The 16,595-nt window shown below is 42.0% G+C and overlaps 1 protein-coding gene across 1 annotated transcript in view; it reads right to left on the reverse strand.

The window, feature by feature from the left end:
• Positions 1-16,595, reverse strand: part of LOC114155579 (nesprin-2) — a 53,183-nt gene that overhangs the window by 16,939 nt on the left and 19,649 nt on the right. The window contains exons 6-9 of the mRNA XM_028035533.1: positions 11,042-11,236; positions 9,171-9,441; positions 8,515-8,648; positions 1,014-1,134 (exon numbers count right to left, since the gene is read on the reverse strand). Coding sequence (XP_027891334.1) covers positions 1,014-1,134; positions 8,515-8,648; positions 9,171-9,441; positions 11,042-11,236 — 721 coding nt within the window. The remainder of the gene's footprint in view (positions 1-1,013; positions 1,135-8,514; positions 8,649-9,170; positions 9,442-11,041; positions 11,237-16,595) is intronic.

The following is a 16,595-nucleotide window of genomic DNA, read 5'->3' on the forward strand; positions in this document are numbered from 1 at the left end:
TCCTCATTAACATAAAGATGCACACGGAGAAGCAGAAAAAGGACAAGTCAAAAAAGGACAAACAGAAAAAGGAGAGGAGGCAATGACAAAAGAAAGAGGGCTTGTATAAGGAAAAGACAAAACAAAATATCTACTTTCGTGACAAAAACCTGTGTTTGGGGGAAATGAAAAAGAAAATATATACATTTCTTGACGGAAACTCGTGTGTAAGGACATGGAAAAACTAAATATGTAATTATGCTTTTATTTCTTATTATGTCAGTTTTGGTCCTTCATACAAGGGTCATGTGAAAAGGTAAATATATCTATATTCAATCTCATCATGAATACATCTGCAGTTAGCAGATATAGCTCGGATATATTTAGCTGGAACGCATCCAGCTAAATAGTTGGATGAAACTATTTAGCTTCATGAATTGTAGATGAATCAAAACACAGTTCTTACACGAACATCTTTAAAAAACTGGCTAATATGAAAAAAGTTCAATCATTTCAGTCATCTCAGAGAGTTAAACTTATATATATTAATTAAGCATAGAGTAAAATATGTCAAACCTTTATTTAAGAAGCTAACAGACAATAAAAATCCCAACTTCCATGTCTCAGAAAATTTCAAACTATGAAAAAGTTAAATATTGGAAACGTATCATTCAGTTTAATATATAGCTGAGAAACAAGCAGCTATAATAACCTCACATAATTTCTTAAGCCACACTCACGTTATTTATTTACAAAATATGCTTTCAATTCCCTCAACTGTTGTGATTCAACCTGCATAATGGATATGGGTCTTCTTGTACTATCATAAATATAGATGACGTCCCCTGCTCTATGTAGACTGTATCTAGATAAAATCTCAGTAACATACATTAATAGCTGAATTGTGACAAAATATTGCATTTATTCATTAATAGCATTTAATTTGTATGTTTATTCGAATAATTAAAATATTATTGTCTCACTTGTGACCAGACATTCCTTTAAATGCAACCCTTGTTACTGGGTCAACATACCTGTGCCGCTGGCTGTGCTGCTGCTCAGACCTGCCTCCTCGACTTCCTGGTCATCATTGAGGATCAGTTTGACTCTTTTCACATTGTTAATGCTCCCACTGCAGTCTGACATGAACTTTGTCTGAACACCAATACACACATGAGCAGAACCAGAGTTACATTCAGAATTAATGATGCGCCTTCATACCTTATGTTTGACAGGGAGAAGTTTTTTTCTATGTTTTTTCTGCACTTATTATACGCAAATCATAAAGCTTTTCAGAACAGCTTTCTTTTAAGTACATTAAAAGAAAGCATTTTAAAAAAACTGACTACATCAGGTGAATTGCATTAAATTGTATTAATTATATAAAACTAAATATCTACATCTAAACAGCAAAAAATGTATAAAAAGTAATAAAATGCATTGCACTGTAGTACTGTTAGACCTCATTTCAAGCGGCCTCTGAGGCTCGGACCTAATGAGTGCAGGATGAAGTGACCCAATTCCGATTTTTTTTTTTTGACGTAATGCGACCTGTATCCGATCTTTCCATGACAGTCTGAACAGCACAGGTCGGATTTGTTTCGAATGCGACCCAAGCCACTTGAATATCCGATACGTATCCGATTCAAAAGCGAAATAACGTTTGGGTCGCATTCATTCGAACTGAACGTCACTAATACTCAACAAATATCACTATTCTGCATCCTGATACGCGCAAGCGGAAAGAATAACAACAACCATGATGGATTATAATGAGGACTAAGTTGTTAAAATGTTGACTCCGGCCGGACAACAATTTTAAATATGTAAGCTATGCTCCACCGTTAGCATCCATTTTTACTTCCGCAAACACAGAGCACTTCTTTTTATGGCTGTTGGCAGAACACTGAGAACGCTGACGCTACTGCGTCCTCTACTGTGTCCTCTACTGCGTCCTCTACTGCGCATGCGGGACACTCTCAGGTTGTTTGCTCGTTCAGACTGCAGAATGCATACAGGTCGCATATGTGTGGCTGTGGCAGTATGAACGACCTTTTCAAAACAATCCAATTTGACAAAAAATCGGAATTGGGTCACTTCAGGCTGTAGTGTGAATGAAGCCAAGTCACATATCTCAAGTCTTTCCTCAAGAATTGAGACATATGTCCTTACTTGGGACATAAAAGTTATGTCCCAAGTAAGGACATAACTTTTACTCCAAGTCAAGTACAAAGTCTAGGCAGACAAATCTCAAGTTGAGTCAAAGTCCTAAACATTTCACGTTTCATTTTGAATCTTAAATAATTTGACCTTTTGTTTGGCCATTTGATAATACTTTTTCGTTTAAACAGGCATGTATCATGGGAAAAAGACGATAAAGGCAGATAGAAAGAAACCAAAGTAATACTGAGCATTATAGTGTCACTAAGCCCAAACAATGACACTGAAGCATATTAATTAACCCTAAATAATTAAGACAAAGAACAATTTTTTTTAGGGTGATCCACCTGCTTAATATAAAGGAGAGGGGGGACAAGAGAGATATACAGTATTTTCTTACTTTTATTTAATTTTCTTTTTTTTTGTTGAAAAAAACAGCACTTATTCACCGTTACGAGCTCAGCAAAGATGTCACACTTCTCTCTACTTTAGAACTTTTTCCTCTCAATCTATTATTCAACATAATATTAATATTTATGACAGATGCAGTCGTTAAGGATGTGTCTGAACATGTTTTTGTCTGTATCTAAGATGTCACTGGAAGTGGATTAACATTATTGTAATGCATTGTGCTGCATGGTAGCCTACATCCTGTATGGATGATGATTTTTGTTTTGTTTTTTCTTTTTCCAACTTAAACCTCTTTGAAAGCATTGGAACACAGGATTGTTCCACCTCTTTCTGTTTTGTTGCTATCATTTTAGGAAGTAGGAGAAATGCATGAAAACAATTCAGGAGATGCACAGTGTGTGTTGTAGCAAAAGGAAGACAACATATTGGCAAAGGTTGAGGGACACAGTAGGCAGGATTGTGCATGCTTGCATCGTCATTGTTTCATTGAAACACACTTTCTGTTTGGTGTAAAGATATCAAACGTATTTTCAAGTCAAAGGGGTCAAGTGGAAGTGAAGTCATCGGAGTGAAAGTCCAAGACATGCCAAAAGTAATTTTTGACATTAATAAATTGAGTCTAAAGTCATTAAATTTGTGACTTGAATCTAATTCCCATCATTCAATTCCACATCTCTGATACTGAGTTTAATGAACCACAAATTAATTCAGATTAATTAGTAATGTGTAAAAGGCGCTGACATTTCTGTATTTTATTTCGTAATATTGGTTTAGAGATTATCTTAGGAAGTGACGTAAGCCTGAGTTTTAGGACTGTGCTACCATTCATGAGAGCAATCTAATATACTTCCGGGTCAGTTCGCTGCATTTTTCGCATGTGAGACCGCGTTCCTGGTGCAGTCCTGAGAAGTGATGCTCCGAGTGTTAAGTTGGGAAGCTTCCCAACTTAACACTCTTAACACACTTTATACCTCGGCTTACCTTCCCATGTGTTTACGCTCCTACCCAAGCCAACTTAGAAGAGGACATCCGTGAAGTGCACATGCAGATGCATCTGAGAAACTCTATGGAGCTGTAGCTTATATGAGGACTGAAGAGTGTGGCAGTCAGGTTCATCACACCTTCATCCTAGCTCGTTCCCGTGTACCTCCAAAACGGACTCTCTCTATCCTTCTCCTGGAGCTTTGTGGAGCTTTGGTGGCAGCACAGTTGGGCAGTATCCTGAAGAAAAAACTCACCTCGGCTATGAGAAGGGCAGTCCTGTGGTCAGACTCGACAAATGTCCTCAACTGGTTGAGCTCGCAGTCCTGTCGCTATAAAATCTTTGTAGGAGCCAGGATAGCTGAGATACAGGAGTTGACAGAAAACTGTACCTGGCGCTATGTAGACTCCGAAAGCAATCCAGCGGATGACCTGACAAGGGGGAAGGCTGTGGCAAAACTCAAAGTGCCAAACAGGTGGTCACATGGACCCCGCTTTCTGCTCCACAGCTCCAACACATAGCCAGAAAAGCCAAACTCTGAGCCCTTTAACAAGAAATCAGAGCTCCGAAAGACTGTCTTCTGTGGAACAATTACCAGGTGGTCACACCCTCCTGTCAGGATGGAATAGAGTACAAGACATGCCAGGAGCTCTTGGATGTTATTGTTAAGGAAATTCAAAGGCAAACGCTCTCAACTTTTCCACCTAGTGCTAAGAAATATCAGGCTACGAAACAGGCCATCCTTAGGCGAGCTCAACAGGAATCACTTCCAGAGGAATGTCGTTTGCTTGCCAGAGCAAAATCTGTTTGGTTTTATCCAGAAGTCACTTACTCACATTGGCACCTGAACTGGATACCTCAGCATGCCTTATCAGAGTAGGAGGTCGATTATAACGTTATAATCGATAGGAGGTCTTGATGGATTGACACTGCATCCTATTGTCCTGGACTCACCAGAGGTGGGACCAAGTCACTGTTTTGCAAGTCTCAAGTCTTTGTCCTCAAGTCTGAAGTAACTTGACGGTCAAGTCAAGTCAAGTCTCAAGTCAAGACAGGCAAAAGTCGAGTCAAGTCTCAAGTAGGGAGCTTGGAATTTCAAGTCCTTTGGAGTCCTTTTTTGTGTTTTCTTTAAAACAATGTTCTAATTATGCCAAATGTAAATAATAGACTATGTGTTCTTTTAAAAATCAAACACAAAATGCACTCATTGCAAATAAAGCACAGTGGTACTGAATTTGGATGTGATGGTAAAATAAATATTCCATCAGTCCAAGTGGGGTTAAATCTACAGCCAATTTCACATCTCTCTGTATTGATAAAAACATGTTGCCTGAATCAAGCTTGCCAGAATCACTAACCAATACACAAAATAACATGCTGCATTATTATCCAGAAACTCTCAGAACTACCCCACAGCGTTACGTTCAGGATCCTTACAATTGTACAATTTTTTATTTTTACAGCAATTTCTGAAGGATAGCAAAATTACTGGATTTTGATTTGTTTTCTAGCAAAATTATACCACTTGGAGATGGTATTTCAACGACCATCACACCGCCATTTGAAGAGTTACAACTGCAAAAACAGAAGACTTAATACACTGACTGCAGTAAACAATCTATTTATTGTCAATATAATTTCCCAACATAGATTTCTTCAAATACATCCATAGCTGTCAAATTTTTGGATTTGAGAATATGGGAAATGTCTCTGTCCGGTACTACTGTCAGCGGAGGGCTCTTACGTAAAACTAACGTAAGAGCAGTGGGGGGATGATGGGATTTTTATGGGAAAATACTAATACGTGAGCAGGGTGGGAAAGGGGTGTAAGAAACCATAGTTTCCCTTATGAATACACCATCCATCCTGTGATGGAACTGGACCCGGTTCATCATTATGAAGGGACAGAGAGAAACTCTTTTCCCTGAGTTCAGGTCCAGAACCTGCTTTCTGATCCAGAGCCCCGCTCACTGTCCACGGGCTTCCTGAGTTAACATGCTGCACATTAATGCGGATGCGTTTGAATCACCGGATTTATACAGCATGACTAAACATAGCATACAAGTTAAAGATAAGCGGTATCACCAACGTAACCCAGAGTTGCTAACACGACGTTAGCTAGTCAGTTGTCTCATAGTAAAAGAAAAGTACCGCTTACCTCTTTGTGAAACTTCAAATGCCAAACAGTTGGAAGTTGTTGTATATCCATGTGAGATCCTGGTCTTGCAGGTTTTGCATGTTTCACTCCGTTTTTAGTTGGATATTTCATGATTGATGTACCCAAAAGAAATTACTAACAGGATCATATCTGCTTCGAGTGTTTATTTGTCTCTCGTTTTTCCCCCCTGCTGTTATTTTAAAATCCTGTTAATTTGATTAGGTGTGCTGCAGCTACGCACACATACATACGGAGTGTGAACGAACAGAGGGACGGTCTGTGCCTGTTAATGACTGAAATGAATTAATGGGGCCACTTTATAAATAATGTGTTTTAAACTTTTGACTTGAGTAAAGTATCAAATCTTTTCAAGTAAAGAGCTTCAAGTCAAGTCCCAAGTCAATGGTGTGAAAGTCAGTCAAAAATGCTCAAAAATGTCTGAGCATTTTTTCAAGTCAAGTCTCAAGTCTTGATTTTAATGACTCGATATTACTAGAGTCCAAGTCATGTGACTCGAGTCCCCACTTCTGCTACTCACCCCTTCACACATCTTCTCATCCAAAAATATGACATCGATCTCCATTATCCAGGCCCTGAACGGGTCTTTGCAGAGCTGCGGAGATCTTACTGGATACTCCATGGAAGAGAAGTGATAAGCAAATACCAGCACACCTGTCCTGAGTGCCAGCGATGGAGGGCTCAACCCTCAATTCCGAAGATGACTCACCTTCCTGCTGCTCGGCTTAGGTTATATAAGCCAGCCTTTTACGCCACTGGTGGGGACTGTTTTGGGCCCATGATTGTGAAAATAGGAAGACGGCAGGAGAAACGCTGGGGAACCATTTTCAAGTGTCTGACAACGAGGGAAGTACACTTGGATCTCCTAAGTAGCCTGGATGCAGATGCTTTCCTTATGGCCCTGAGACGACTTATTGCCAGAAGAGGAAAGCCTGCAGAGCTATGGTCTGATTGTGGGACCAATTTTAAGGGAGGGGATTGGGAAGCCTTTGCGAACATGTCAGAGATGCTGCAGGGGCAACTAGCCCCCAGAAGATTAAGTTTCAGTTTAATCCCCCAGCAGCCTCACACTTTGGCAGAGTGTGGGAGCGAGAGATTCAGTGAAGTCAGCTCTCCGGACCTGTGTGGGTTCCCAACCTCTTCAGATGGAAGTACTTCTTACAGTTCTTCTGGAGGTAGAATCAATACTGAACTCAAAGCCTTTGGGGTATGTATGAACTGATGTGGCAGACGTGGACCCTGTGACTCCAAATAGTCTCCTCATGGGGTGGCTGGATGGATCCCTACCCCATAGAAAACCTCAGTCGAAGACGTTGGCAGCCCTCACAGATTCTTCCTGATCACTTCTGGGCAAGGTTCATCATCTTCCTGGCTTACAGACAAGACACAAATGGCAATCAAACCCTTCTGGACTTCTGCAGAATGCAATCGTTATGGTTGTGAATTCCCAGTTGCCTCGAGCCTTATGGCTGATAGATCATGTGATCAAGATTCATCTTAGTGATGATGGACTTATCAGATCAGCGGATGTGAAAGTTAGTGGACATGTCTACACTAGGCCAGTTGCTCGGTTGGTCGTTTTACCAGCTGTGCCAGCTGAAGGAAAGGACACTGAGAAAAGCAGCCAGTCACAGCCCAAAAATTAGTAAAGCCTTTTATGTTTAGCAAATGTGTAACCACATTTGGGGGCGACTGTATAAAAGGCACTGACATTTCTGTATTTTATTTTGTAATATTGGTTTAGAGATTATCCTAGGATGTGATGTAAGCCTGAGTTTTAGTGCTGCACTACCGCTCATGAGAGCAATCTAATATACTTCCGGGTCAGTTAGCTGCATTTTCTGCATGCGAGTGGTGCAGTCCTGAGAAGTGATGCTCCGAGTGTTAAGTTGATGTCAGAAAGTAAGTTATCGCATTTAGCGTGCTGTTTGTTTAATCGAGATTCAGTTTGTTATATGTGTAAACTATGGGGCTCTCTGAGCACTGGGAACTCATTTGAGCCTGCTCCGCCTTTGTAGGTTTACCTTAAATCCCATTATTTGTAACTGCATTTCGGCTGCATCTGTTATTGCTTTCCGTTGAGTTATTGCGGCAGATATAGTGATTAAGGGCATGTGGCGCCAGCTGCCACCATTGAGTAGGGATTTTATCTGGCCACATGATGGCGCCAAAGTGATTCTTATGTTAAATTGAGCCAAAAGGCTGTCTGTCTGTGGTTTTATTACTGAGGTTGTGCCTAATGATGTAATCTTTAAGTGAATTGGGTTATTTGTGTATGTTGTGGATTTATATGCACATATGGATGGTTGAGTTTATTTATTATGTGATATTTTTTTTAGTTTGTATTAGTTGAACCTCTATTTATTTGTTATTGCAGACTGCCGGCAACACTGAGTATCAAGATGAAATAAACCAGCTCACATCTACAGTTTAAGTTTCGGTCTCATGTCCTCCTTCCTGTATCCTAACTGATACACCATCTTGTTTGCTGCAAATACCCAAGGACCTAACTTAAATTAACAAGTAATTTTCACTAATTAAAATGAAATCTTCGTCACCTCATATCTGTGGGGAAAAGTGGAAGTTAACTGTGTTCAAGAGCTATTGGACCAAGAGGAATTTTTGTCCAATAGCATTCAGTGAATTATAAACCTTCATCAAGCATTTAAATCTCTCTGTCTCCTGACAGAGTCTGCAGTATTATAGGTCAGCTGCAAACAGTTCATCTGTACACTTCAGCTTCCTAAGTCTAGCTGAGCTCTGACCTCTAATAACATTAACATTTGGGTTATAGGAAGACTCTTACATAGCCTCCCTGATGTCGTGAAGAGCTGCTGTTGTGAGCTGGCATGGTGCTCAGACTATGGATTTCTCTGCAGACACGTTTCCTCTCTAGGAAGCTGGGGTGGTGCCAGCTGGGACGCTGCGTAACTGACTTCACTGAGGGAAACAGAGTAACTTTGGTAAAAAATAAAAATAAAAACAAAATCCAAAACAAATAAAAAAAATTAAAATACGAAGTATCACTATCCATTAATGAACAACATTTATTACAAGCACATCACAGTGCAAATTCTATTGGCATGTTGACATAAATTCCAGAAAATTGTTCAATCTAAAACTGTACAATCAGGTGAAACTCAATAGAGGAATAATGCAAAGAGATTAATAAATTGGAAACTTGGATTATTCAGGGGTTGCTGAATAATCATACTTTTCATGTTGGGGAAAGTGTAATTATATTAATAATCAAAACTAACCAATAACAAAAAGGAATAGCACAGTAATTCAGGCACAAACAGCAAACAGAGGGCCAGCCAGAGGCTCACTGTGGTTTTCACTAATTAATCTGAACTCTCCGTCTTCCTCATATCTGTGGTGAAGAGTGGAGGTTAACTATGTGTAGGAGACCCAAAGGGAAAAGATTCACAAAGAAAGGGATGATTCATATTTGCTGATCACCTGACAAAGCACTGAACAATGAGGCATCCTCTTCATCCTCGTGCGATGTTGACTCTCCTACGTCAACAGTGTGGTCCCACTCTAGGGGAATGGAGTCCACGCTGACGGGGGTTTCTCTTCCTGATCGTTCTAGCGGAGGTATCAGCAGGTGGGACATGGCCTGCCGTCCAGCTGAGACTCCACCCAAAACTGGAACTATCCTATTGGTCTCACAGGAGGATTGGTCCAGGTCTGTTTCATGGTTTGATATCTCCCTATCCTCATCCAGAACCTGCAGTTAAACAACATTTACTATTATTATTATTATTATTATTATTATCACACACACATCCTGAATCTGACCCTTTCTCACATGGGTCACGCTAATTCTCTCTCTTTCGGCGATGAAACTGCTCCAGAGGTCAAACTGTGAGGTAAACATATCAGTTGGTTTGGCACATTTTTCTGCCTCCACCGCTTTTTAGTCATTAATGGGTCAGTGACGATTTTGGTTTTATGAGCTAATCAGTGCCACCATGTATCCACTCACTTGTGTCACTCCAGTCAACAGAATATATAACCTCGGAGGACATGAACCAGTTAAGGATTTAATTGGATTAGCCCAATGTCCTGCAAGAAAATCAACCAATGGGCCATCACGATCGATAAATTTTTGGCTTTTTATTATATTTTTTGGGATAAATTCTGACAATCTCAGGCCAGCTCATATATGGACATCAGTCCACTGGGCGTTTCCCGGTACGCCAGAGAGCCAGTCCAGTCCTGCCTACGACATTGCCCCTGTGGAGCTTTAGGACTCTCTGATAAGTGTAATTCATCTCACTCCAACTTACATTTAAAAACTGAAAACCTCCAAGTCAAAGGTACGCAATGTCTGGAAGTGGACTGATGAGTCAAAGCAGATGTTTCCTGGCCTGCTTTGGCTGCACAGATTTTAAAGGTTTAGAGGCAAACAAATTTGCATACATCATCCAGCACATGGACTATGTGTCCACATACATCCAGTGGATGCAACAACAAGAAACTATGGTTCACTTCACATTTCAGGAAGTTGCATTACACCAAGGAAGAAGCTTACAGCAGCAGGAACTGAATCCTGCATAAGCAGGCAGCTGAGAGAGGCTACAGTGACAAGCTAAAGAACAGCTTCACAGCTAATGCAGAGTCCTAGCAATATCACTAACTAAAGAAGACCACGCCTTGGAGACCCCTTCGACTGGAAGGTGACCTAAAGAACCTCATCTCTTCTCCAAGGTTTGAAAACCATCTATTTACACCTCACACCACACCCATACAAAATGACTACTTACACTCTTCATCAACAACTCTATAACCTCTAAAGATCACTGAGGAAGATGTAAATAAACTCTTTCAGCATCAGAAGACCAGGAGAGCTGCAGGACCTGAAGGTGTCTCCTCCTCATGCTTAAAAACCTGTGCTGATCAATTGGCCTCCATCTTCAGGTCTCTCCTCCACCATCGTCCCCATTCCCAAAAACATACCATCACAGAATTAAATGACTACAGGCCTGTTGCATATACGTACATCAAGTACTATCTTTGAATTACATCACAGGCCAGTAGCTGGTCTCCCTGCAGCTTGACCTCAGACTGATCAAATATCTTTGTAGATAAACCCGGGGATAAACCACCCAAGATTGTACGCCATAGTCCTGTTGGTGGACGTCAGTTCAGCCTTCAGCCTTCAACCACCAGCCATCAGCTAATAAACACTTCAACACCATCAGCTAATCAGCATCATCTGAGCTGTGAGGGAACTCAGACATCTGAGCTGTGAGGGAGCTCAGACATCCTGCATCAGATGCTCACTCTCTACATAGTTTCATGTAATTTTGACTACTACTACTCACCGGTCTTCTGTTGATGAGGCGGTGATGGAAGCGAGCCACCCTGCCGAACACCTCCTGGCAGTAGGAGTGAAGCTCCTCCAGCTCATCCTCGATCAGCACAGCATCCAGTGGAGCACTCTTCTGGATTAGATTCTCCCCTAAAACAATCAGGGCATCAATCTTGTTGGTGTTCAGAGTGATCTCCTGCTGGAAGCCCTACAGAGAGAAAGTTTGAGCAGGAAAATATTTTAGAAGCAAACCACTCTGCACATACATTCACGAACTCTAACTAACACACTTATATTTCAAAAAACTCGCCTTAAACACTTCTAGTAAAATCAAAAATGTCACTTCGCTCCGTTCTCTTCTTGTCTCCAAAACTCTCTCCAGAACTGCTGTCTCACCACGTCTCTCACTCTACCGTGCCAGCACATTGACAGAAACTCAAAAACCCTGCTTTGTGTACGCACTCCAAGGTGTCCAGCGTACTAGAAGACCAGAGAGGATATAAGACTCTGGCCAGAGAAAGACTGATTAAAATAACAGACCTGCTGCTGTGAATAAGCAAAATGAAGGTTATGAACTATAAGAGCGTAACAATGAACAATACAGTCAACAACATATTGTATAGCACTTTGGCCAACTGTGTTGTTTTCAAAGTGCTTTGTAAATCAACATAGAACTCTCCAAGAGGAACATAAAACATCAGTTGGATCATGTATTAAAGAGTACCAAAAAATAATCATTCTGTCAGAACCCAGAGAACAAAATGGATCATAGATAATGTGGAATTGTCATGCAGGTAAAAACACATACAGTAATTGAGCACAGACATGACCAGGAGACCGCAAATGTCCTTCACCATTCTGCATCCCTCCATGCAGAACGGTGAAGGATGAAATCCCGGTGGTGGAGTGAGTTCTGGATTCTCTGGGGGATCCAATCCAGAGTAAATGTAGCCTTACACAACCAGTATGAAAGGTGCTGGACAGATAGAAATGTGCCGCAGAGTTATCTCTGTAATGCACAGACAGACAATGAGAGCAACAGTGCAGTTGTGTGTGGCACTTAAGATTAACACTTCACTTCTCAGAGTTCTGAGGGCAAAAGCCAGTCAGAATTATCTCTCAATCTGTGATGCTTTTAGGAGTAAAAGCAGGGTTAGGACGCAGCACAGCTTAGCTGCCGTCGGCTCATTTCTTGAGACATGAAAGGCAAACTCTGCAGATTTCAGGGCTAACACTAGAACTGTTTGAAAGATAAAGACTTAAGTGGAGCTTAATCTAAAGACTCAGATGGAGATTTAACCAGTGCGCGCAGGACTAGCACCAAATTCCACTGAGCAACAAGTGTGCATGACACAGGTCTTTGTCTGCGTACACCTCTCAGAAACCCCTTCATCAGCATGGAGCATGCAAGGGCTTGGGCAAAAAAGGCTGTCTGTTAGATCTTGATTAAATGTCCTCAAATTAGGTAGCACAATTAAAATTTTTGTCATGGGGCCCAAGATTCCTGGCGGTGCCCCTGGCATCTTTGCTTTTAAGTGCTTCTTACTCACTGAAGAAAAAAATGGAAGCTGATTGTCCTGTGTGACAGTTATGTATACAGACCGAGGTTGGGCCCACCCAGTAGCTTGGACTAAAGGTTTTCCAGTGTTGCACGAGAGAGATAAGCCCAGTAGTGATAGCCTTAAAGGGCGGAGCCTACACAAAATAGAACAAACAAGCAATGAAACTTTGCAACTCTAAGGTAGGTCGCTATCGCTAAGGTTTTTACCTCTTTGCTACAAGCAAAGAAGGATCTTTATTTGGCATATTGAGATTAGAGATGCATCAAGAAATTGTTTACTCAAACTGGCCAATTATCAGCTTGACTAACCTTGACCACTGACCAGAGGCAGTCCTAGCCTGTTTGACGCCTTGGACGAACCACCTTTCTTATGGCACCCGGCCCCCCTTCACAAATTTGTTGAGCAGGGGCGGGGATGGAATCATTGGTGCTCTACATTAGGCACTGTTGACATTAAGATTATTTGTTTATCAAAGTGGGAGGAGGGGTGTGGAGGGGGTAGAGAGATTTTGAGGAATATGGGGGGCGACACTAAAAATGGGGGCAGGAGGGTGTTGATCATGTTGCTACCAACAAGATGCCATCCTCACTTTTAGTACATTACTTGGAATTTGTGGTTAAAAAGTCTCTTCAACTCACTCTGCACTCTAGAAAAAGTAAGTTTTTGATAATTGTGCTTTTTTCCAAGTACTTTTGAGTCAATACTGAAGGCATCCAAGTACAAATGCTTTATTTGAGGTTTTGTTCCTTTTCTGGAGCCATTAATTTATCTAATCTGACTCATGATAAAGAGATAATCCCGGTGTTTCCATGAACAGAATTGCTTCATATAACATCAGAACAAGTCTCTATGTATCATTTTATCTTAAGGTAGACTGCAATCAACTAACTTAATTCTTAGGATTTTTTTTGGAGGGGGGAAAGAGGGTATTGACACAATTAACACATTTTTATCTACATGCAAAAGTCCCAAGCCAGAACATTTGTATTGTATTTCTGGTATTCCTGTAAATCTGTTTCACAAGAGACACCTGAAACAGACAGTGATAGTCGAGAGCGAGAGTAAATTCATCTTTATTGTCAGCAGAATATTTTTGAATACATTATGTATTTAGAATATTTGATGTAATTAGTAATTCTGTGAAGTGGGAGAGAGGGGTGTAAGCACTATAAAAAGCAACAGCTCTTGTATCAATGCAAGCTTCTTGACCAATAAAATCGCCAATTAACTTAGACTTAGACTTAGACTGACTTTATTGTCATTTTGCATGCACAAAGTGTATACAGAACGAAATTTCGTTGCATACGGCTCAGGACAATGTTTTGACGTGCCAATGTTGTGAGGTTACTCCAGAATAAAATAAAATACCGTATAAAATATGAACATAAATATGAATATAAAATATAAAGTGCAGGACTGACAGTAAAATGGAAGTTATTTAGCTATGTATATGTGCAAGGTATAAAGTGGAGACCAGTTTTTGAGTGCAGTCCAGTTAAGAGTTCAGCAGTCTGATGGTAAGAGGGAAAAAGCTGTTTCGGAAACTGGTGGACTTGCACCGGATGCTGCGGAACCTCTTTCCAGAGGGCAGCAGGGAGAACAGTCCATGGTGGGGGTGTGAGGGGTCACTGACGATGTTTCAGCCTCGGGACACGCAGAGCTGGGATGAAATGTCCTGAATGGAGGGAAGGGGGGCCCCGATGATCCTCTCTGCTGTCCATACCACTCTCCTCATGTTCTTCCAGTCGGAGGCGCTGCAGCCTCCACACCACACAGAGAGGCAGCTGGTCAGAATGCTCTCTATGGTGCTTCTGTAGAACGTCTTGAGGATGGGCGGGGGCAGGTGTGCTCTTCTCATCCTCCGCAGGAAATACAAGCGTTTCTGTGCCCTCTTGACCAGAGACGTGGTGTTCTCAGTCCAGGTGAGGTCGTTTGTGATGTGCACCCCCAGGAATTTGGTGCTGCTGACCACCTCCACAGCCGAGCTGTTGATGAGCAGTGGAGCGTGGCTGGGCCGGTTCTCCCTGAAGTCGACGATCATCTCCTTCGTCTTGTCAATGTTCAGGATCAGGCTGTTGTCTCTGCACCAGTCCACCAGCTGCTCCACCTCCTCTCTGTAGTCCAGGTCGTTGTCGTGTCTGATGAGGCCCACCACCGTTGTGTCGTCCGCAAACTTCACGATGTGGTTGGTGGTGAACCTGGGGACGCAGTCGTGTGTCATCTGAGTGAACAGTAGAGGGCTCAGGACGCAGCCCTGAGGGGAGCCTGTGTTGAGGGTGATGACATCGGAGGTGTGTTGTCCGATTCGGACTGACTGAGGTCTGTCGGTGAGGAAGTCTGTACCCCCCTGCCAGTTGCGCAGGGGGGTGCTGAAGCCCAGGTGTCCCAGTTTTTCTGCCAGATGCTGTGGGATGATGGTGTTGAATGCTGAGCTGAAGTCCAGGAACAACATCAGCACATGAGTGTTCTTCTCCTCCAGGTGAGCCAGGCTCAGGTGTAGGGCGGAGGAGATAGCGTCCTCAGTGGAGCGGTTTCGGCGGTAGGCAAACTGGAATGGGTCGAATGTGGGGGGGAGTCTGGAGACGATGTGTTCTTTTACCAGCCTTTCAAAGCACTTCATCATGATGGGAGTCAGTGCCACAGGCCGGTAATCGTTGAAAGAGGTGACTTGAGGTTTGATGGAATGATGGAAGCAGTTTTGAGACAGGCTGGCACTGTGGCTTGGTCCAGTGAGGTGTTAAAAATGTCTGTTAGGACACCAGCCAGCTGACCTGCGCATTCCCTGAACACCCGCCCAGGTATGTTGTCGGGGCCTGGGGCCTTCTGTGAGTTGACTCTTTTCAGAGTCTTCAACACATCGGCTGTGTCCAGGCAGAGTGCCTCCTCTTCCTGGTGGGGAACAGTTTTCTTTGCCGGAGTACTGTTCAGTGCCTCGAACCTCCCAGAGAAGTTATTGAGTCCATTTAGAAAGTCAGCATCAACTTCACCCCCTGAGGGGGAGGATGGATTGTAATCTGTGATCGACTTTATGCCTTGCCACATACTCCTGGTGTTGCTGGTGTCGTGGAAGAACTCCTGTATTTTCTGACTGTGGGTTCGCTTTGCTAACTTGTGTTGAGACGTTTACTCCAGACACGCACCATACATGCACGCACACTCAACAACGTACACAAAGATTCTGCACAAAAGCCTTTTGCTTCATACGGACACTTTCTGTAGAAACGAAACTTAACTTTAGCTCATCGTCTGACCACTAGGCAGTGACGTAACACACCAGCAGACCAGGAGGCGGACTTTAGGATATAAGCAAGGTGTCTTCCGTGTTTGAGCAGATGCTGTATAGATTCGGGCCTTTACACTTGACATCCACATAAGCCTGTAAGGGTAAGCGTCTCTTTCTTTTTAGCGCTAAAAAGAATAAAATAAGTAAACTCTGATTGTTCTGTGTTGGCTGATTTCCTGTTCGTGTGCTCACAGATTTTGGGTCCGTCGAGTTTAAACCACAACACCTGATAGCACTGAAAAGTGAAAAGTTTTGCTTTAAATAGCCTTACAGCCTGTTTGCTTTGTATTTTGTTACGTTGTTTTAGGCATGTTACTTGGGTGTAGGCATTTTTAAATCGACTACTGCCAATATTCCATCATTATTACCATACCTTACGAACTTTATTTATGAAGCACTTTATACACCAACAGGACCAAAGTGCTATACACAATCATAAAATACAATGCAATTATAAAATAGAAAAGATTGAATATAAAATAGATATTAATATACAGACACAATAAAACAAAGTGAAACCTCTCAGATTGTGCCAAAAGCCAAAGAAAAAAGATGGGTCTCAAGAAGGGACTTAAAAACAGCGAGAAAACTTCCTTTGTCTTATGCCCAAAGGAAAATAGGGGAAATATGGTCAAGTTTTCGTGTACCTGTTAAAAGACGTGCAGCAGCATTTTGTACTCTCTGAAGCTGGGAAATATATAAATCATTGACTCCTATATAAA

The sequence above is a fragment of the Xiphophorus couchianus genome, chromosome 13 (assembly GCF_001444195.1).
Source record: "Xiphophorus couchianus chromosome 13, X_couchianus-1.0, whole genome shotgun sequence".
NCBI classification, from domain to species: Eukaryota; Metazoa; Chordata; class Actinopteri; order Cyprinodontiformes; family Poeciliidae; genus Xiphophorus; species Xiphophorus couchianus.